The sequence below is a fragment of the Platichthys flesus genome, chromosome 19 (assembly GCF_949316205.1).
Source record: "Platichthys flesus chromosome 19, fPlaFle2.1, whole genome shotgun sequence".
NCBI lineage: Eukaryota > Metazoa > Chordata > Actinopteri > Pleuronectiformes > Pleuronectidae > Platichthys > Platichthys flesus.
Window position 1 is genome coordinate 2,956,104 of NC_084963.1, and position 22,175 is coordinate 2,978,278.

Genomic DNA, 22,175 nt, shown 5'->3' on the forward strand with positions numbered 1-22,175 from the left:
AAACAGGCTTCATACACGTGTGCCTCGACTGGATAGTCCTTTACATTGACTCCCAAAACATAGCACGGCACAAATAGAATCCACACAGTGCAAAGTACTCTCCCTGACAACCTCACCCACGCAGTCTCAAACACGTTATGAATGTCAAGAGGATCGCAGCACGGGGAGCGTGAAAAGTGGTAATGACGGAGCAGATAGGAGCTGAGTGTCCTATCAAGAGGAGACAAGCGGGGTTCCTGAAGCCCCGTGGACACTCGATCTCTCACCTGACAGTCTCTTGTATTACCAAGAGGACACCTTCTCACCTTCTCACCTTCTCACCAGGGGGGTGGGACAGAAAGCCCGGTAGGAACAATGCTTTGTCTCCAACCTCGAGCTTTAAAATGGGAAATTGGGGACGACAGAGACAAGTGAAACCCTCTTTGTTGCACAGTTATCTGTCAGAACAAAGAGAGGACGGGGAGAAGTCCAGCAGCAGAAGGTCACACAGAGAGAATGGGAGAGAGAGGAGGATACGTGCAGTGGAAAAAGAGAGAGAGATAGAGAGAGAGAGAGAGAGAGAGAGAGACTAAACAGAAATAATGACACTGTTGAGGAGAGAGAGAGTTTATCCGAGGATTTTATGTAATTTTTTCGTAACAGAAATCCATGATGATGTTCTCGACCGGGCTAATTACCACATTAAACACCGAGTCAAATGTGAAACTGGAGCGCTGGATGGAATCAGAGGTTCTCCCTCCCTCTCAATCAGCCTCACAGACGATCGGGGGCTAATGAGGGAGATGGTTTTAAACCCTGTGAGTCTTCTCTCCCTCTCAAACAAAGGCCTGGTACACGTTACAGGGTTGAAAGACAATAAAAGAAACAGGCGAGCCAGTGTGATTAAAGACAACTCCGGCTTCTAGGTATGAAATCTGCAACACTTAAAAGCAGTGAACGGCATAACAGTGTCTCTGCATCTCAGGTTTGCCTTCATCTGTTTTCTTTTTATAGCAGCTTTTGTACAAATTGACACTGTATGTGTGATAAAAGTGGAATAAGTCCATAAATAAATAAGAAAGTGCCTGTCACAAACTCCAGCCTTCCTCCCCTCCCCCCCCCACCCCCCCACTAGGTCTGCCTCCTTCCATCCTGTGGTTATCCATCACCTACACCTGTAAGCCTCCGTGTTCCTCTGTTCTTCTGCCGTGTCAGTGCATCGTGATGGAGTAATATTCAATATTCCTTCAGGCGGTGGTTGATTGAACAAATATTGACCACATGCACCAGAGGATTATTATATTTTTTGTCCCCTCTTATACAAAGGAACAAATCAGCCAGTGTGGTAGGACAAAAGTCTGACATGCTCTGGTGTCCATTGCTGCAGCTCATCTCCTCAGCCTCTGTCTGAAAGACTCGGTTTGAGCTCCTGTCTCTTTTGGCTTGACGTCACACGTCGATGTGCCGGACAACAGTTTTCATTGAGTGTTTGACAAAGGAATAATTACATGAACCCAAGAGTTAAGTGAGTCTCTGCGCTGATTGGAGCCGGAAGGCGTGTGAAGGCACCAGGAGAGAGTTCCCCCCCCCGTGCGTCACCCAGACGAGTAGAAAGGTTATGTATCTTCTCCTGCAGAGAGTGTACCAGGGCCCAGCGGCTGGCTGAGGTGCAGTGGGGGGTTGGCCGCCTGCTGTTAGGTGTGAAGGCTTTGCTCAGCAGGGAGGAGTAACGGTAAATAAGAGCAGCAGAGGGGTCACGGCTCTGGGGGAGCGGTGCCAGAAACCTGCCACGGTGAAATGTCAGCACATCAGTCGGATCCCAGAGTTCATCAGAGGGATTGTGAGCCAGCACAGCATTTCTGATGAGACTAAGAAAGAGAGAGAGAGAGAGAGGGAGAGAGAGAGAGAGAGGGAGAGAGAGAGAGATTTTCCGATTATGGCCTTTTGACTTCCACATGATAGATTTCCTATCAAAGTTGGCTTTCAAGTTGTAAATCTTGTACGAGTCAATGTCTTCAGTTCAGAGAGCTAAATATTTAAGTAAAGCATTATAGCTTAGATCGTGTAAGTTTTATATATGCAGGAAGGTGGGAGGTCCAATCATAGGGAATAAAACGATCTTCCTGAGGAATATAGGTCAGCTGACTCAGCAATTTCTTAAGTTCCCTCTTAAGATTTTATCAGAAAGGCCGATTTTATAAGAATTTTATCACCTCTGCCAGGGAGGTTAGTTTTTAATTTGCAGTTTGTTGTTTGTTTGTTAGATTACGCAAAAGCTGCCTGACGACAAACCACAAAACCTGGTGGAAGGATGCGATATGGGTCAGTGTGCAGCCTAAAAATAAACTCATATTAAGTGGACTGATATTCATGAGTTTGTACAATTTGAAAGAGGAATGTGCTCAAAGTAACTATTGTTTAATTATATTAATTCTCACGTACAGAAAGGATTTGAGAAGTCGTTAAATGATCCGACATCCAGCTTCACACGCCACCTCCTGGGTCCTCGCTCTCTCTCGTTTGCTTGTCCACACATCAAAACTAACGACATGCCACATACCATCTGAACTCCCTCCCCATGTGATCCATTTTTAGATCCACCTCCGCACGAACATGAAGACGCATCACATCCCACCTCCGCCAGCCAGGCCAACGTTTTCCTTGGAGCCCACTCAGCCAATTACAGCAGACGGGTTCCAAGAATGTCCTCTAACGGGCTTTGGCTCATTTGTTTAAATGTCATAGCGCTGTCGTGAAAGTAGTGTGTTGCAAATGCATATACATTCCTGATGGACACAATACAAGGCTTATAATTCATGAACAATATTAGTTGCTTTAACCCCACCCCCCTATCTGTTCACACATCTCTGCTGGATCCCTGTTTTTTTCTACCTAGCTCCTCATTACGTGCCAAAGCCTTGAGCATGTGCTGCCCCCTGCGTCTGGAGGATGTTGTTGGAGTGTTGTCTGCGGGTGAACATCATTATTTATCTTAAATCTGTGTCGAGGTCTGAGGAAAAGAGATCGGCTGTAGTTAGGGGGTGTGGTGGTGGTGGTGGTGGGGGGGCGGGCCGTTGAGGGGACGACAGAAAGATGAAAAGATGAAAAGATGCTTTTTCGGTGTTTGATGCAGCTCCATACGACTCCTCTCATCAAGATGCTCTAACAGAAGGTGCTGAGCCTGATGGTAGGAGACTAAAGACTAGAGAAGAACTCAAATTAGCCCCAATCTCACTATTGTCAGAGCAGCTAATTGAACTGATGATGATGGGTGAGAGAAAGAAAGTCAGAAACAAGAACACTTGAACATACATCAGTGTAAGAAGGACATAAAATGACAGAAAGCCTATTTTTTAAATGATTTAATGTGTACTTAGCTTGACTCATGTCCCATCTGCTAACCTGGAGGATGCAGGGTTGATTGCAGAGCCCTAACATTGTGATGTATTTGTGTGTCTTACTGACGAAGCTGAACGGGAACAGAGCCACCGTTCAAGTTATTTTTTACACCTGCTCTTTGCCAGCTGTTCCACATTAAGAAAAACAGCAGCTGCATATATTGACAGCAGCGCTGAGACCACAGGTGATGAGGTGTGGAGCCATCGGAGGATGGGCTTGTGCTGCCTTGCACGGAAATTAAAGATGTATTGTTGCATGATGTCTCCTCTGTGGATATTTGAGGTGCTATTTGACTTCAGGAAAGAGGTGTGGCCTCATCAGGGAGTTTTACAGCCTCCATAGTTCAAGGGATGAAACCTTGAGACATTATTTCGATTGAATGCCATGGTGGCTCTATATAAAGCTCTATGAGATGAATTGTGATTTGTGAATATGGGCTATATAAATAAAATTTGATTTATTTGATTGATTGATATTAGTAATACAGATCATTTTCCTGACTCAAATTTATTCTTTGCATTTAAGATACTAGAACCAGGAAGTGAAAAAACTATAAATAATAATCGCATCATAACTTGAGAGCAATATGAATCTATATAATGTGTGGATAAATATATATACCTGGACTTGCACCTTTCCTTTTCTGTCAGGGCTTCCACTCCCTGAGGAGATGGAAACTAGTTATCCTCTTTTAAATCTCTCTTAAAGACATATTTGTAGTGAAACCTCAGTGACTCATTTGCAGCTTGCTCTAAATGCAGGTCATCTGTTGCTGATCTCTCTCTCTCTCCTCCCCTCTCTCTCTCTTCTCTCCCCTCTTCTCCCTTTCACCTCGCCTCGCGCCCCCATTTCTCTCTCAGCTCCCAGAGGCAGATGGCCGCCCACACTCAGTCTGCTCGAGGTTTCTTCCTGTTAATGAGGGAGTTGTTTCTGTCTCCACCCGGTCGCCACAGTGCTGCTCAGTGTTGAAACTGTTGGATTTCTCTATAAATCGTAAGATCTCGACCTGATTATGTTATGATTTGGTACTTAAAATTGAACTGAATTGAATACCACTTATTTCATTCACTCTTTTTTTTGGGGGGAAGCACTTTATAACCTTGTTTAAGTGCTATAAGAATAAAGCTATTATTAGATTTTACTCTCTTCTAATCTGTAACACCGTTGTTTTGCATCTGTGCTCTAATGTCGTGTGACCCTCACTATTGTTTGCCATCATCTTTTCATTTCTAACTTGTAAAGCACCTTGTAAAGTGTTTTTTAAAGGCACTAAAGAGTGTTCATTATCCATGCATATCAGAATTTCACATTGGAAATAAAGACTGACTTGCTTGATTTCCATCCTGCTCTTAGTCAAAGCTATTGATCCAGGCTTCCCTCTAGTGTCTACTACTTACAATTACATCTGCTATTTGCTGAAGATGTAAATATATAACTGAGATCATAAAAAAGGAAACTAAATGTCTATGTGGTATTAAGTGGGTCTGTACTAGTAAAATACTGCAGGTTTATTATATTCAACGGTTTATTAGGTTTATGAATCTACTGCGCATGCGCACTAGGAGGAGAGGAGGGGGCGTGGTTTGTTTTTGTGTGACGAAGCGAATGTTTTGTTTTTGTGTTCCGGTGGAAAAAAGAAAAATGGCTTCGAGGAGCTAACACGGGAAGTTACCAGGATAAACTCCGCTCAGGTAAACATAAACAAAAAACAACAAACCACTCATTTCACCGTGTCTGTCTTTTTAAATCTTTAATGGCTGCTACTTCATTTGTAGCAGCTAGCTCCATTTAGTTCTGCGTTAGCCGATGCTAGCTGGTGGCTAACGCTAGCTTCCGGTGGTTTAAACCCCTCTCAGCTCACGTTACATCTCACTGACCGGAGCTGAACCTCCTGCTATCCAGTTGATGTCCTGCAGACGAATCCAGCTGTGGTTTCATGTTGAGTTGAATTCATATCTGTTATGGTTTTTAAGAAGGAGCTAATATCCGTTAGCCCCCTTTTAGCAGGTTAGCATCCTGCAGGGGGGTAGCATCAGTTTGCATCTCATTTAGCATTCCTGCAGAACCACAACACATGCTGCATTGTTTTGTATTTGTTTTATAATAACTGATCTCACTGCTGTTAATAGTTTATCACGATTCTTTAATATAGTTTATTTACCAGTTGTTGTGTTGGTGTAGTAGAAGTAAAAACCCTGGTAAATGACAAATACTGTTAAATTACCAACATTGTTTTAAATGGGTTGTTGAATTAAACTCTTTCTGTGATTACACGTATACAGGAAATAACAGATCTTTTTTATAACAATAATAAGAGTTACATTTTTAAAGCAGAGTTTACGAAGTAATTTGACCGCAAAGCAAGGAAAGGAGGCCAGACATCCACGTTCAAGTTAAATTAATAAATATAGAGCAGCTATGTCAAGTGAAAACTTGAACACGTAAGAGCAGTAAAATGACGATAAATAAATGAGAAGGTAGAGAGAGAACGATAAAAAACACATGAAAACAAGTCCATAAAAATGGGTTTTAAGAAGTCATTAAAAAGAAGCCACTGAGTCTGCAAGCCTTATGTTTATGATTCTCTAAAAATAATATATCTAAATAATATAAACCTTCAGATTCAGATAGTGAGCCCATACAAACCTTAATGTCTGTATTCTGGGAATATGCTCCAGCTAGACATATTAACTGAATCACTTGAATCTGATTATTTTAAACAGTATATTTTACGATTTAAAAAGACTGTGGTTTCCTGGTCACCTCTAGAAGCAGTTCAGAGTTTGGCTGCCTACTGGTTTCAGTTCACTTCACACTGGTATGCAACTTAATTAGCACCTTGAAATAGATGATCCATTTCTGTACATACCAAGGTCATGCAATGAATTACTTACTTGTGCTGCTGGCACTGCTGGGTCTTCCCTGCATTGCTATTATGCAGCAGCAGTAAGTAAATAAGTAAATTAATGAAAGCCAATGTATACGTTGATTATAATAAATGTCCTATGTTACCAAGGTTTCTAGTCTCAGCAAATATTTATTAGAAGGTGCGTGGACCCCATCAAACATTGGCCTTTAAAAGAGATTAATTGTTACATTGAAATAGATTAGTTGAGCGTAACACATCAATATGATTAAACACTGCAGATTGCCAAGTGGCATGTGGAAAAACACTCACCATTCCCTCAGCTGTAGGGATTACTTATATATATAATACTCTGTAAAGAACAGATATCTTCCTTCCAGACGAATACAGCATAGTAATACATTTTGTAAATGAGTACAAGTCTATCAACTATTCCCACAGGAGCCTGACACACTGCTGCTTGTCATCCGTTAGGCCACACATGTCAGTTAGCTTATCCTTCTCCTGCTCTCATTGTCAACTTTCCCAGGTAAGAATTTTAGTGCCCGGGTTGTTAAAATCGTTCTCGTTTGATTGATGATGTCTTTAAAAGCAATTCACGTTGCCAGCCTTCCAGCGCTGACTCGTCAATGATTAATGACTTTATTTAAAAAGGGGAAAAAAGTCACATATTCTTCATTCTGTGTTTGTCGGCTTTCCTATTCGCAGTGACCCTGCATCGGGCAACAGGAAGACAAAGCCATGGGGAACACGAGCAGTGAGAGGGCTGCGCTGGGCCAGGGGGAGAAGGCTCAGCGGAGGGACAGCAGAGGTGCGAAGGAGGGCGACCGGCCCAAAATCCTGATGGACAGCCCTGAAGATGCAGATATTTTCCATGCTGAAGATATGAAAGTAAGTCACACTGGGGTATCAGACAGGTTTTCTGCTGCTGACATGATCGTTTGGTACTTGAAGACTCATGTTTACGTATATCGTAAATGAAAAAATAAGCTAACAGCCCACAAAGCACAGCACACATAGGTGGACACCTCCTGCGTACACCGCTTGTGCAGGATCTGCCCCGATGGGGAAAGTATAAACCGGCCTTAATGGGGGTTTTGTGATTGATATTTCAGGCTCCGTTACAGAAAGAGGAGTTTCTCGCGTGGCAGCAAGATTTAGAAGCTGAAGACAAAGGGCCAACTTTAGACAGACCAACAGTCTTTCGCTGGACAGGAGATGGCAAAGAGGTCTACCTCTCTGGCTCCTTTAACAACTGGGTCAACAAGATACCACTTATTAGAAGGTGAGGGTTTACTTTCGTACCCCTCGTTTATAGATGTTTGATAAGATATGGCTTACCGTTTTTTTCATTGTAGCTTGCAAACAATCAAAGAGCAATGAACCAGCTGATTGTTCTGTTAGAATGATGTACCATTATTATAAAAAAATGTATTTGCTTGACTTAATTCGAGGTAAAACATATTATTTACGAGGATGAATATTCAAAGAGACGTTACTCTGTCCACTCACCTCTTTAACAAATGTTCTCCCCTGTCTTCTGTCAAAGTCAAAACACCTTTGTGGCCATTGTCGATCTGCCTGAGGGGGAGCATCAGTACAAGTTTTATGTAGACGGTCAGTGGACCCACGACCCAACTGAGGTCAGTGATGATACTCATTAACATATATATCTGTGACTATCCAACTCCAGAGCATGTTGCAGGGTGGATTTTCCCCTATGTTACATATAGACGCTTTCTTAATGTGGCTGCTTTCTACCTGGACATCTTTATCTTCCTGTTGCTTTTACCATCAGCATGTTTAAATTAATGTGTTGATGCCACCAATGATCTGAGTGAGACCTATGATCCAGTTTAAATATAAGAATGAGAATATCTCTGCTGCGAGGAAAGAGTTTCAAATCAAATGAAAAATTCCACACATCATGTAAACTTGGCAAAACTCTGGACAATTTTAGAGCTTCATTCGTGAATCTGTTGTCTCCTCACAGCCGGTTGTAACCAGCCAGCTCGGCACCGTCAACAACATCATCCAGGTGAAGAAGACCGACTTTGAGGTGTTTGACGCTCTGATGGTGGACTCGCAGAAATGCTCTGACATGTCAGGTGAGTGCTGCCCGCCGCTGTCTGTGTCTGCTCTGCTCAGACTCACTGATGCAGAGAACATGTTTGTCGAAATGGGCATGAAAAGCTGGAAAAAAAGGTTCTGTGTATAATTATATTCTACCCACTGCAAGTTGGACCTTATCGCCCTAGATCTGCTCTCCTTCCCTTCCTAAATCAGACCTCTCCAGCTCTCCTCCCGGAGCATATCATCAGGACGCCTATGTTCCGAAGCAGGAAGAGAAGATTAAGTCTCCGCCCATTCTGCCTCCACACTTACTCCAGGTCATCCTCAACAAAGACACTGGGATTTCTGTGAGTAGCTGAGATCAATAAAATTATTTACATCGTGAATTTTCTGGAAACTGAACTGAAAACAAATTAAAGTCAAAATGAGACACAGAATACAGAAAATAACAAAATGTCTGTTATGAAATTCTTCATTTTTCACGTGTGTCTTTTTATATTTCTCTTTCAGTGCGACCCTGCTTTACTCCCAGAGCCCAACCATGTCATGCTCAACCACCTCTATGCGCTGTCCATTAAGGTGAGGTCTCAAGGTGACAGGAGGATTTATTAGCATTTTAATAGAGTACGCGTTTGATGATAACAAATTCCTATCAGGGGAGTTCAAGGGCAGATGATTCCAACAATTTTACTGAGGAAAATAGACTAGAAGTGCGCGGTAAGTTATGAATAGATACAGACAGCAGTGTCGGAACAAATGGGGGGGAAACCCATCAATCTCAAGTATCAAACCATCACACATCATCAGAGGTTTATCTGCTAGGCGGCTTCCAAAGTCACCAAATTGTGTTTCATACAAAATGTCCACTTTGTGTTACCCTGCAGTGTTTTAGTGATGAGCTGCAGGGAGGTGATAGTGTGACAACAACAACAAAAACAATTACGTCTCTTTCTAAAAACGTCAGACCAGTAACATAATGGTTCTATACATCTCATTTCCTGACTCTAGATTGGGATTAGTGGGCAGAGAGTCAGCGAGTTAGGGGGCGGCCCTCCCACTATTCTCTGTGGTTTGTATGTATCGCTATGCTGCACATGGTAAACCTGATATCAATGTGCTGCTGTGTAACTGTCAGTGTGAATTCCATTGTTTAAGAAAGAGTCTGTAATTGTACTTCCATTATCTTCCCTCTCCCAGGATGGGGTGATGGTGCTCAGTGGGACGCATCGCTACAAGAAGAAGTACGTCACCACCTTACTCTACAAGCCCATCTGAGTGGAGATGTTTTTACTTCTATCCCAGTGGGTTAACTGTACACTGAGTGTACAACATATTAGCTCCACCGGCCTTTTACCATGAAACAGAGAGAACGAGTGAATCCAGGCTCTAATCAGGCCTGAGCTTCACCTGATAGGTCTTCATTCTGGTTTGAGGAGCCAAGAAGAAATACAGCTTCATATTTTAAATCCAATTTTAATTTGCAGTAAAGTCAGGATAGTTTTTTTTTTACATGCCCTGAATACAATGAATTTATCAACACAAGATTAAATGAATCGGTACTCAAACGACATATCAACAGATTAATGCACAGAGCGTTAAGTTAAATGATGATGATACTATCCCTGAATCTTAAACACGACTCAGAAATTATATATTGTACACTCATTGTAAACCCAGCTGTTGTACACATCTGTCCAGGATGACCAATGTCAGTCAGTTACTCCAATCCTCCGTAATCTGCCTTTACCTGTTCACTGACTGCCCTCTGTAGTAACTGTGCTTTGTAGACCTAGAGAGGCATTAACAATGAGGTGAGACACGAGGAACATGTCTATGTTTGAAGCAGACATGAATACACTGAGAAGGATGGGTAACGCGATGGAAATCCCTCGGCTTCATGAGGCTGCCGCCGTCTTTCCTCTATAATGGTGGAACAATCAAGAATGTGAAAGTTATAACGTTAAAAGATGCACTGCAGTAGTTCTCCACTGTTTCCTTTATGCCTGTTTATCTTGAAATAGTTTTATTTGGTATGATCACAGAGCACACAGTAGATATTTTTGTATTATTTGTGAAGCATTCAGTTGTATATATTATTTTATACCTTGGTTGATGATGTCATCTTAATATAGTTGCAGTGTTGTGGTCCGTTTTCATTTCAGTCATGTGTCCGAGCACATTGCTCGTTTGGACCAAGACGACGTAGTTGAGACCAAAACCAGAGCAAATTATTATGTTATCATGAATTAACTTGATCTAAACTCTAAAATAACTGCACTACGATAGTAAACATTTATTTATGTACACACAGTGTATGTATCCTAATCAGGTTCAATGTTCACACTTTCGTCACGATAATGTATCGTAAGAATAATACAAACATTTCTAAAATGTATAATACTAATGCGTACACATACATTTTAATCATCTCTGAGGTTTTGATGCACTGATATACCACTGATATCCTCCTTAATTTACACAGTGTAAAAACAGTTTGTTTAACACTTGTAAAATATTTGAAAACCATCTTTAAGAAAAACCTATTGAGCATGTTCATTGACTTTTTAGTCTAGGTGCAGTTTATGACCTATACTGCATCCAGCCACCAGGGGGAAACCAAGACAGTTTGGTGCCACTTAGGGAAAGGTGTCAAGTCGGCCATCTTTATTTACAGTCAATGGTCACACCATGTAGTTTGTCCCTGCCCTCAGATAATATGGCATCATTTAGATTTTGACACTATTTGCAAAACCACTTCCTTTAAAGTGATAGTTGAGATGAAGAGTTAAGGTGAATGGAAAAGATGACATGAATGGAAACACATCATTGTGACCGAGTGACGCACGTTGGCTTGAAGAACCACAAAACTGACAAAGGGAACAGATCAGGATCGTGTGACTAAAAGGCGATTTGATCATCTGCTGTTTAAAAAAGTTGATCTAATCTTGACACGCAGCTAAAACACAGTGACACAACAGAACCACAACACAGTTTGGCAACGCACTCGCCACGGTCAAGGCGATTAGGAAACATTTTGGTTGAAGCCTTGTATATGTGGGAGCTGTGTTACTGAGGAGATGCTGTCAACATGTTTGTGTTGTTAATGATCTGAAATTATGATTAGATTATTAATATGTATTTGTCACATGTTGGTTTCTTGGTGTAACACCCGTGAACAAAAAGACGATGTTCTGAGTTCTGCTGTTATCTCAGATTCGACGTGGTGATGATTTATTGAAGAGAAGATTCTGGACAAACAGATATATTGCTGTGTCATTAAATGAAATGTGTTGTTGAGCCTTTGACTCGTGCTGGTTCATGCACATTTTCCATTTTGAGAGATATTTGTATTAAAGATCCTGTTACAGTTCAATTCCATGTGCGGTTTGAGTCGTGTGTGTGGTCACCTTCAATCAAACACTGTTTACTTAGAAAAAGGTGATGAGCAGTTTCAACTGAAGGAGGTGCAGCAACCAAACCATTGATTTATTTCATTGCTTTATATGATTATATATAAACGTCTAAAATATAAAAACCTTTTTCTCTTTAAAGGAAAAAGAAAAGAAACAGAGTAACGCAGGTTCTTTTAATGACTTGACTCACGATTAAGTTGAATACAAACTTACACATTCTTTTTTTTAAATATTTCCAATGAAACCTGGATGAGAACAACCAACCACACTTGTGTATTAATTCTGGAATTAACTTAAAAGACATTGTTTTTCAGTGCAAAGCTCTTCGTAGTAATTACTTCTCTGTATAATGCCTCTCAACAAAATAAATATCTGTTCAGTATATTAAGTAAAGTGAAACTTTTTATCTGAGGTTTCTTAATACAGCAGAACGAATGGAAGAAAGCAAATAATGGTGTTTATTAACTGGAGATGGTGAATTTTAAGTCAAATATTTGATATGAGATGGAAGAGGAAACAGAAAATGGATATTGTTTTAGAATAAATAAGGAAGGAAGATGAGAGGAGGAGGAAGGAAGAACAAAATATGTCTTTAAGATGAAGAAACCCACTATTTTATTATATATATATATATTATATATTTATAAATGTATTTTTCTTTAGTTATAAAACATCACACTGTAAGAAATCACACTTTAACAAATGAAGAGTAGAAAGGCCCACAGTGACAGTGTTAACATCGCTGTGTGGTCACTGAGCTGCTGAACGATGACTTCACAGAAAAGTCAAGTGCATTGGAGTTTTTTTAACGTATGTTGGTTCATGTTTGAATCTCTGATGCTCGATATATAAGGAGGACCTGAACTTTGAGCTGGACCTGTGTCTGAAGCTCTTGACTCGCAGGATGAACACCCTCCGAACTCTGTTTCTCTTGGCCGCCGGCCTCTCTGTGGGTGAGTACAACTTCACAGAAAGCTTCACCCCCCCCCATCTCCCTTCTGTATAAATACAGTATTTCTGATTCATCTGCATGTGCAGTGGTTGATGCTCCTTCTAGTCCAGTATAACCAGATCTCTCATCCTTCCAGCTTGCTGTGCTACAATCGTGTCTTCCAAGATACAATCGCTCTACGACTTCAGGTTCCAGATCCTGTGCATGATGCCCCAAAGCTGGCCGATTAAGGACTACGCTGACTACGGCTGCTACTGTGGAAAGGGCGGCTCTGGCACGCCTGTGGACGAGCTGGACAGGTCGTGATTCATTCACTCTATCTCTACCATGACATACAAACACCTTTTCTCCCTGTCTGAACACTTGTGTTGTCAAAACTGCAGGTGCTGCGAAGTGCACGACAACTGTTACGGTGATGCCATGAAGCACGACGTTTGCAATTCCAACTTCGCCCCTTACTTCAAGTCTTACTCCCATGACTGTGCCAAAGACAGCAAGACGCTCACCTGTGGTGGTGAGTGCACCGAGACGACAAGAGCGTGAGGTTTAATAAAGAAGAAGAAATCAACTCCTAACCACCTTGTGCACTTTCTCCTCCTCAGAGAACAACAGCAAATGTGAGATGTTCCTCTGTGAGTGTGACAGGAAGGCCGCCGAGTGTTTCGCCACAGCGCCTTACAACAAAGAGAACAAGCACCTGCCCAGTGACCAATGTCAGTAGAAGACCTCTGCAGTTTATCCAAAACAGGATCCACTCCCACACACGACACACCCATCACTGAGCTCTCAGGAGCGGCAGCAGCTTGTTTCGTCCGCTCATTGAAATACTCCCACTGACTTTGTACTGTCACATTCTCAAGGTCATGGTTTTCTTTTCTCCTTCTCTCTTTGCACTGCGTCTCTATTGTTAGCTGTGGATCTGTATCCTGACCAGAAACACCAGTAGATCTGCATCTCTCACTAACTGATGCTCGGTTATTTAGAACTCAAGTTTCCAGTAGAGGGCGCTCTCATCTTGCTTTTTTTTTCCCTTGCTGGCAGAAATTAGTTTACAGACTGTAGACTTTAATATTGGCAATTTATCAAATTATAAAAATGCTTGCAGTACTCAATAAAGAAGATTAAAAAAATGATAATTTTGTGTGTGTATGAATTTAAAGAGTCTTTGTATAATTTGTGAATTATTCAGTTGTATATATTATTTTATACCTTGGTTGATGATGTCATCTTAATATAGTTGCAGTGTTGTGGTCCGTTTTCATTTCAGTCAAGTGTCCGAGCACATTGCTGGTTTGGACAAAGACGACGTAGTTGAGACCAAAACTAGAGCAAATTATTATTTTATCATGAATTAACTTGGTCTAAACTTTTAAAATAACTGCACTACGATAGTAAACATTTATTTTTGTGTAGAATGTACACACAGTGTATGTATCCTGATCAGGTTCAATGTTCACGACAATGTATCAGAAGAATAACACATACAACACTTTAATGTAAAATACTAATGTATTTGTGTTTGTCTGAATTTATAGAGTCTTTGTATGATTTGTGAAGTATTCAGTTGTATATATTTTTTACCTTGGTTGATGATGTCATCTTAATATAGTTGCGGTTGGGACCTGGTATTTGTGAACTACAGTTCGGCCTACATGTGTAGTTAAAAGCCTGAGGCCGCATGTCCTTTGCTCTGGAGAAAACTAGTTATCTACGTTATCTTCTGAGTGTCCAATTTTGAAAGCACGCTGACTCACACAGACACACACACGCATACTAACAGAGACATCTTTATATATTAAGTACACCTCTAGTAATTTGTGTTTTTATACTTAATTATATTCATAATAAATGTTTTTCTTTTAAGTTTTTTATTATGTAGCATAAGTAAATTTTGCCAACCTCTACAATGTCAACCCAGTCTCAGGGGCAACGTTGATCCACTTGGAAAGACGTTACCATCTCACAATCTGGCCTCTCAGATTGTGAGATGGGAGATGTGAGACAACTTAGCTAATTATCTATATGGTAATTTGGGTTATAATTATAAATGTAATTGTTAATCAGAGTTCCAATTTGCTGTTTATGAGACTTAATCGATAAATTGGCTATCTTTTCCCTTCCCTTGAAGGGTGGTGCCCCGATGTAACTTTATTAAATTAAAGTTATTATTTAATATTAATATTTTTTCTCCCTGACCTAGCGAAGAGCACAAGTTATTCATATTGTCCTGTCATGTTGTCTGAGTTGAATCTTGCTTAGCCAAACTATATAGTATAAACAAATTATTAAGTGTTTGTTAAGATGCGATTTCATCAGCTGATTTAAGAAAAGTTGAGCTTATCTCGACAGGCAGCTCAAAAAAAGTGACACAACAAAACCACAACCACGACGCAGTTTGGCAACGCACTCGCCACAGTCCAAGCGAAGAGGAAACATTTCTTTGGAAGCCTTGTTTGTTTGAGAGCTGCGTTACTGAGGAGATGCTGTCAACAAAATAAGACTTGAAAAACTACACAAATAGTGTTTTGGAGAAGGGGGGTTCAGAGGGAGGAGGCAGCTCTGGTGAAAGTTCTGTCACTCCAGGTCTGCTGCTTGGTGTGATGGAGACAGCAGGTTAGCATCAGGAGCGGAGGCTGCAGGAGGGAGCGTGGAGCTGATGCAAAGTGGTACACAAACCAAAGGGTTAAATCATGAAGATGGTTCCCTTTGATTATTTTTTTTAAAAACATAAACGTCAAAACAGGCCGCTAAAAACTAAAAATGCTGAAGCTAACAGCTACCCAACAGCAAGCTAATGCCTTCCTAAGGCTGCCAGGGAGTAGCAAGAGTAGCCTTGTAGCAAGAGAGTGTAGCTAATCACAGCCCTCACTGTTCTTCATCAGTGGAGAAGTACCTCGCCATGTTTTCATCTTCAGAGGAGTCATCCAAAGACTGTGCTGCTGTTCCGGAATATGTCAGGCCCGCTGCACCCTGCTGGGCTTGAACTCTGAGCACGCAGAGTAGGCCCTCACGTCCCGTCTCAGTACATGCATCAGTCCTTCCTGAGAATATATGATAAAAAACGAAACGTCTCAATAGTGTGTATGTATACATACACACGTACAGGGCTTTCTTTTCTACAGAAATCTTTTTCCTGAGTTGATGTCTCTGCTTATTGCCATCTAGAATGTGAAGCCAAATATATTTTTTGGTGTACCCATACAAGATGTCCAATGTAACACCAATAAAATCCAATCTACTACACTAACGTTTTAATGCCTCTGCAAAAGCGAGTTGCCGGAGGCATTACTGCATGTTTTCGGGTTGTCCAACTGACTATTTGTCTTAAAGTCAAAAGGTCAAGGCCACACTGACCTCATCTTATTATTTTTTTTAAAATAAATGGGTTATCTATTTTTACAATCTACAAAAAGTTATCAATACATTTGGTCACAGAATTTTACACAAAGAAATTGGCATTAAAGTTGGCATCTTGCTGTCTCACCAGTCTGACGATACAGAGGAAGCGTCCATCAATGGCGTTCAGCAGGTAATTTGGATTGTTTGTTCCTTGTGAAGAGGAGAATAACTTGAATTCGTACCAATATCAGTTCACAATCAAACCTTTTTGTGTTAACCTTGTGTAAACAGAGTCAACGTACATTGTGCAACAATGACACACGTTTTTTCCACAGTACCTGTCGTCAACTACTGAACGTCTGACAGCCATTACTGCACTGTGTCTTCCTGTAGAGTGGTGATGTTCTCAAGGTCCTTTGCACAGTCTGTCAAAACAAAATTAACAATGATGGCAGACGGCAACCTCAACGCCTTCATCTAGTTTGCTTACAGACTAGTTGGCGGAGTCTTGTGCTGACGCCGCCTGACCGGTACAGCATCGCTCTTTTCTGAAACTATTAAACAGAAATAAACAGTATAAATTAAAAGTTGTAAATATTGCTAACATTATGTTTGATGGGGGTCATCATTATACATAACAGAGGAAACTTTGCAAATGTATTTCGTGAGACAGGCGACAGGCGCGTTGGCTCTTAAAGCCGTATATTTTACAGATCCCATCCACTGCAAAAGCCAACTTGTGGGGTTTGCACGCAGGACACTGAATGCTGCACCTGAAACAGCCCCTCAACTTCAAATCTGGCATGAGTCTATTCCAGTAATGCATTTAGCATGGTATCCCCACATATCTCAACAATCTGCTAGAAAAAGACATGTGTCAAACACTATATTAAAGTAAATATATGGGAACCATATTGCAAGCAGTGTGTATTTACTTCCATTTTATACTCACCCGCCTAAGACTTTTGTGCGATGTTCAGGCATGCTAACAAAAGCTTGTTGTGACATTCCCAGAGCCGCAGTCTTGAGATCCTCACATATAATGAACCAACCCACAGCGTACGAGGTTTTCAACGAGACCAGCAATGTCCACTGAGAAAGTATATGATTGCATCATCCTGAAATTCAAAGACAAAAAGCAATTATTTCAATGCACAAGCAATCTTTAATGATAATACTGCACACATTTGATGTAAGCATGTACGGTATGACTCCTTCCAATCAAATTTACTTGCCTTCCTGAGGAAAAAGTTGTTTTCCCAGTTGAACAATCACAGCAGGGTATCATGATTGATCAAAATTCTTTCAGTGTGATATAAACTTGTATTTCACCCAGCGTAGTTTGGGGATTTAATAAAAAATTATATTTGGTATATTATATAAAATGGTGTTTCTGGTATGTAACTTAAAAGAACCTATCTCACAATCTGAGAGGCCAGATTGTGAAATGGTAACGTCGTTCCAAGTGGACCAACGTTGCCCCTGAACGTTTTCTGATGAGATTTGGTTGACAATGTCAACAGCTCGATATCCTTCTACTTAGCTAACTATCTATGTTGGTAATTTGGGTTATAATTATAAATGTAATTGTTAATCAGAGTTCCAATTTGCTGTTTATGAGACTTAATTGATAAATTGGCTATCTTTTCCCTTCCCTTGAAGGGTGGTGCCCCGATGTAACTTTATTAAATTAAAGTTATTATTTAATATTAATATTTTTTCTCCCTGACCTAGCAAAGAGCACAAGTTATTCATATTGTCCTGTCATGTTGTCTGAGTTGAATCTTGCTTAGCCAAACTATATAGTATAAACAAATTATTAAGTGTTTGTTAAGATGCGATTTCATCAGCTGATTTAAGAAATGTTGAGCTTATCTCGACAGGCAGCTCAAAAAAAGTGACACAACAAAACCACAACCACGACGCAGTTTGGCAACGCACTCGCCACAGTCCAAGCGAAGAGGAAACATTTCTTTGGAAGCCTTGTTTGTTTGAGAGCAGCTTTACTGAGGAGATGCTGTCAACATGTTTGTATTGTTAATAATCTGAAGGACTGAAATTATGACTTGTAACATCAACATGTATTTGTCACATGTTGGTGTCTGTGTGTAACAGCCGTGAACAAAAAGACGATCTTCTGAGTTCTGCTGTTGTTTTAGAATCGAAATGGGGATATTTTATTGGTGAGAAGATTCTGAACAAACAGATACATTGCTGTGTCATTAAATGAAATGTGTTGTGAGGCTTTGACTCGTGCTGGTCAGGCACATTTTCAATTTTGAGAGATATTTGTATTAAAGAACCTGTTACAGTTTAAATCCATGTCAGGCAGCAGCTTCTGAAATGTTTAAAACATGAAATTGACAAACAGCCTCGGACGACAAGAGAGGGAGTTTGAAGAAAAGTGGGAGAAATGAGCTTTAATCAAAAAGACTGAGGAGAGGACTCATGGACTTAGTTATGAAAACAGAGACTGGAGTGACTGACGGAGGTGCAGCAACCAAACCATTGATTTATTTCTTTGCTTTATATTATTATGTATAAAAGTTTAAAATATATTTTTCTAAAGTTATAATACATCACACTGTAAGAAATCACACTTTTACAAATGAAGAGTAGAAAGGCCCACAGTGAGAATCCTCTCTCTCTCCCAGTTAACATCGCTGTGTGGTCACTGAGCTGCTGAACGATGACTTCACAGAAAAGTTAAGCGCATTGGAGTTTTTTTAACGAATGTTGGTTCATGATTGAATCTCTGATGCCCTTAATATTTAAGGAGGACCTGACCTGTGAGCTGGAGCTGTGTCTGAAGCTCTTGACTCGCAGGATGACCACCCTCCGAACTCTGTTTCTCTTGGCCGCCGGCCTCTCTGTGGGTGAGTACAACTTCACAGAAAGCTTCACCCCCCCCATCTCCCTTGTGGATAAAAACAGTGTTTCTGATTCATCTACATGTGCAGTGGTTGATGCTCCTTCTAGTCCTGTATAACCAGAAATCTCATCCTTCCAGCTTGGTGTGGTCCAAGGGCACCAATCCAAAGGAGGGCGCTGAACCAGTTCAGAAAAGGTATCCAGTGCCTGGTGCCTGACAGCTCGCCCATTATAGACTACGCTGACTACGGCTGCTACTGTGGAAAGGGCGGCTCTGGCACGCCTGTGGACGAGCTGGACAGGTCGTGATTCATTCACTCTCTCAGCTCAGTGCTACCTTAACTATAAAAACACCTTTTCTCACTGTCTCAACACTTGTGTTGTCAAACCTGCAGGTGCTGCCAAGTGCACGACCAGTGTTACGATGACGCCATGCAGCACGACGCATGCTGGCCCATCTTCGACAACCCTTACACCGAGATCTACGCCTACAGCTGTGACGAAGCAAGCAAGACGATCACATGTGGCGGTGAGTGCACCCTGAAGAGCTCGAGCTTTTTAAAGAAGAAGGAATCACCTCCTAACCACCTTGTGCACTTTCTCCTCCTCAGAGAGCAGCAACGATGAATGTGAGCAGTTCATCTGCGAGTGTGACAGGAAGGCCGCCGAGTGTTTCGCCACAGCGCCTTACAACGACGAGAACAAGCGACTGCCCAGTGACCGATGTCAGTAGAAGACCTCTCCAGTTAATCGAAGGCAGGATCCACTCCCTCATACGACACACCCATCACTGAGCTCTCAGGAGCTGCAGCAGCTTGTTTCGTCCGCTCATTGAAATACTCACACTGACTTTGTACTGTCACATTCTCAAGGTCATGGTTTTCTTTTCTCCTTCTCTCTTTGCACTGCGTCTCTATTGTTAGCTGTGGATCTGTATCCTGACCAGAAACACCAGTAGATCTGCATCTCTCACTAACTGATGCTCGGTTATTCAGAACTCAAGTTTCCAGTAGAGGGCGCTCTCATCTAGCTCTTTCTTCCTTTGCTTGCAGAAAGTACTTGAATATTGGCAATTTATCAAATTAAACAAATGCTTGCAGTACTCAATAAAGTGGATTAAAAAAATGATCAGTTTGTATGTGTGAATTTATAATAGCATGGTCAGCCAGGATCCTAGTTTTTATTTGTCTGAGTGTGAGAGAGTTGTTCTCACGAACCATATCTACAATTTCAGTCTCCTGTTCAGCTGTGTAACTGAGGTGAAATTGCTCAACAGACCTGAATGTTTAGAGATTTGAGTATTTGTGTGTTGTAGGTTAATGCATTGAGATTATACTTGAGAAGTGTGTGCAACAACTAAACATTGTGTGTAGTGTTTTGACAACAAGGTGATGTGTAATTGACATCAGAGTGTAAAGAATGAAAGTCAGAGTCTAATGCAGATAAGGGAGTGTGAAGTAGTGCCAAATTGGGTAGAGCGATTGGTACATGAAGTGAAGGTTGTGTAAATTGTGCCGAATTTTCGCTTTTTGTGTGTTAACAACTGAGAAAAACTGTAAACATTTCAGAAGCTGCTGCCTGACACGGATTTGAACTGTAACAGGATCTTTAATACAAATATCTCTCAAAATGGAAAATGTGCATGAACCAGCACGAGTCAAAGGCTCAACATTACATTTCATTTAATGACACAGCAATTTATCTGAATGTCCAGAATCTTCTTACCAATAAAATATCCCCATTTCGATTCTAAAACAACAGCAGAACTCAGAAGATCGTCTTTTTGTTCACGGCTGTTACACACAGACACCAACATGTGACAAATACATATTGATGTTACAAGTCATAATTTCAGTCCTTCAGATTATTAACAATACAAACATATTGACAGCATCTCCTCAGTAAAGCAGCTCTCAAACAAACAAGGCTTTAAAAGAAATGTTTCCTCTTCGCTTGGACTGTGGAAACTGCGTTGCCAAACTGCGTCGTGGTTGTGGTTTGGTTGTGTCACTGTGTTGGAGCTGCGTGTTGAGATAAGCTCGACTTTTCTAAAACCAGCTGATAAAATCGCATCTTACAGTTTTTCTCAGTTGTTAACACACAAAAAGCGAAAATTCGGCACAATTTGCACAACCTTCACTTCATGTACCAATCGCTCTACCCAATTTGACACTACTTCACACTCCCTTATCTGCATTATACTCTGACTTTCATTCTTTACACTGATGTCAATTACACATCACATTGTTGTCAAAACACTACACACAATGTTCAGTTGTTGCACACACTTCTCAAGTATAATCTCAAAGCATCAACCTACAACACACAAATACTCAAATCTCTAAACATTCAGGTCTGTTGAGCAATTTCACCTCATTTACACAGCTGAACAGGAGACTGAAATTGTAGATATGGTTCGTGAGAACAACTCTCTCACACTCAGACTAAAAACTAGGATCCTGGCTGACCATGCTCCATTTAGAATTGCCAGACCGTCAGCCTCTCTACATTGGAGCATATTCTTCCCAGCACTGCCATGTGGTTGAAACAAGTGTTCAGGGTCCCATTAGAACGGAACACAGGCATGAAGGAGTTACAGTGAGAGTTTGGGCTTGTAAGTACCAACATTCATTACTGACACGTGCATGTATTGTACCTGTAAGACAATATTGTTCCTTTTCTACAGTGTCTCACTGTAGCCCACTGTGTTGACCTCTCTGTGTCCATACTGTAAACTGCATTGTCATGCTGTCTGTGTCAGCGGATTTACATTACATTACATTACATTTCATTTAGCAGACGCTTTTATCCAAAGCGACTTACAATATGTGCATTCAACCCCAAGGGAACAAACCCAGGATGTATCCAGGAGGATGACACAGCTCATGTGTTGTACCAGTACATCTTTATTGATGAGGTGGGACTCAACCCGTTGAAGAGGAGGCGGGGCAGAAACGTCATTGGCTAGCGGGCCATTGTTGAGGCCCCCAGCCAGCATGGTGGGAACATCACAATGTGTGCTGCAATGAATCACCATGGGATCTTGCACTGCCATGCCCACCTAGGGTTCTATAACGCTGCCCGTCTCCTCGTCTTCCTGGATGGCCTGCATGACCTGCTGGTACCCCCTGGTCAGATAGATGACCCACAGCGGATCCATCACGTTGTCATCTGGGACAATGTGAGCTTCCCCCGGGCTGCTCAAGGGCGTGAGTGGTTCCAGGACCACCCCCATTTTTCCGTTCTATACCTTCCACCTTATTTTCCTTTCCTGAATCCTATT

General features: G+C 41.3%; 3 protein-coding genes across 3 annotated transcripts; all 3 read left to right on the forward strand.

Moving 5' to 3' along the window:
* Nucleotides 1-4,962: 4,962 nt before the first annotated feature.
* Nucleotides 4,963-11,690, forward strand: prkab1a (protein kinase, AMP-activated, beta 1 non-catalytic subunit, a). The gene is made up of 8 exons (XM_062412406.1): nt 4,963-5,069; nt 6,953-7,135; nt 7,360-7,529; nt 7,794-7,887; nt 8,238-8,352; nt 8,531-8,664; nt 8,828-8,896; nt 9,515-11,690. The coding sequence occupies exons 2-8, from the start codon at nt 6,986-6,988 to the stop codon at nt 9,590-9,592; spliced, it is 810 nt and encodes a 269-aa protein (XP_062268390.1). The 5' UTR covers nt 4,963-5,069; nt 6,953-6,985; the 3' UTR covers nt 9,593-11,690.
* An 881-nt stretch (nt 11,691-12,571) lies between these two features.
* Nucleotides 12,572-13,816, forward strand: LOC133974724 (phospholipase A2, minor isoenzyme-like). The gene is made up of 4 exons (XM_062412407.1): nt 12,572-12,683; nt 12,819-12,981; nt 13,066-13,196; nt 13,285-13,816. The coding sequence occupies exons 1-4, from the start codon at nt 12,635-12,637 to the stop codon at nt 13,401-13,403; spliced, it is 462 nt and encodes a 153-aa protein (XP_062268391.1). The 5' UTR covers nt 12,572-12,634; the 3' UTR covers nt 13,404-13,816.
* Nucleotides 13,817-18,818: 5,002 nt separating this feature from the next.
* LOC133974725 (phospholipase A2-like) lies at nt 18,819-19,968 on the forward strand. Its single transcript, XM_062412408.1, has 4 exons — nt 18,819-18,897; nt 19,032-19,194; nt 19,288-19,421; nt 19,504-19,968. Exons 1-4 carry the CDS (start codon nt 18,849-18,851, stop codon nt 19,623-19,625), a joined length of 468 nt encoding a protein of 155 aa, XP_062268392.1. The 5' UTR covers nt 18,819-18,848; the 3' UTR covers nt 19,626-19,968.
* Nucleotides 19,969-22,175: the final 2,207 nt, after the last annotated feature.

Bases quoted from the DNA above. Each gene is read 5' to 3' on its own strand.
- prkab1a (XM_062412406.1), top strand. From the start codon at position 6,986: ATGGGGAACACGAGCAGTGAGAGGGCTGCGCTGGGCCAGGGGGAGAAG. The intron at 7,530-7,793 runs GTGAGGGTTTAC...CTTCTGTCAAAG, and splicing joins AAGATACCACTTATTAGAAG to TCAAAACACCTTTGTGGCCA. The intron at 8,897-9,514 runs GTGAGGTCTCAA...TCCCTCTCCCAG, and splicing joins TCTATGCGCTGTCCATTAAG to GATGGGGTGATGGTGCTCAG.
- LOC133974724 (XM_062412407.1), top strand. From the start codon at position 12,635: ATGAACACCCTCCGAACTCTGTTTCTCTTGGCCGCCGGCCTCTCTGTG. The intron at 12,684-12,818 runs GTGAGTACAACT...TCATCCTTCCAG, and splicing joins GGCCGCCGGCCTCTCTGTGG to CTTGCTGTGCTACAATCGTG. The intron at 12,982-13,065 runs GTCGTGATTCAT...TCAAAACTGCAG, and splicing joins CCTGTGGACGAGCTGGACAG to GTGCTGCGAAGTGCACGACA.
- LOC133974725 (XM_062412408.1), top strand. From the start codon at position 18,849: ATGACCACCCTCCGAACTCTGTTTCTCTTGGCCGCCGGCCTCTCTGTG. The intron at 19,195-19,287 runs GTCGTGATTCAT...TCAAACCTGCAG, and splicing joins CCTGTGGACGAGCTGGACAG to GTGCTGCCAAGTGCACGACC. The intron at 19,422-19,503 runs GTGAGTGCACCC...TCTCCTCCTCAG, and splicing joins CAAGACGATCACATGTGGCG to AGAGCAGCAACGATGAATGT.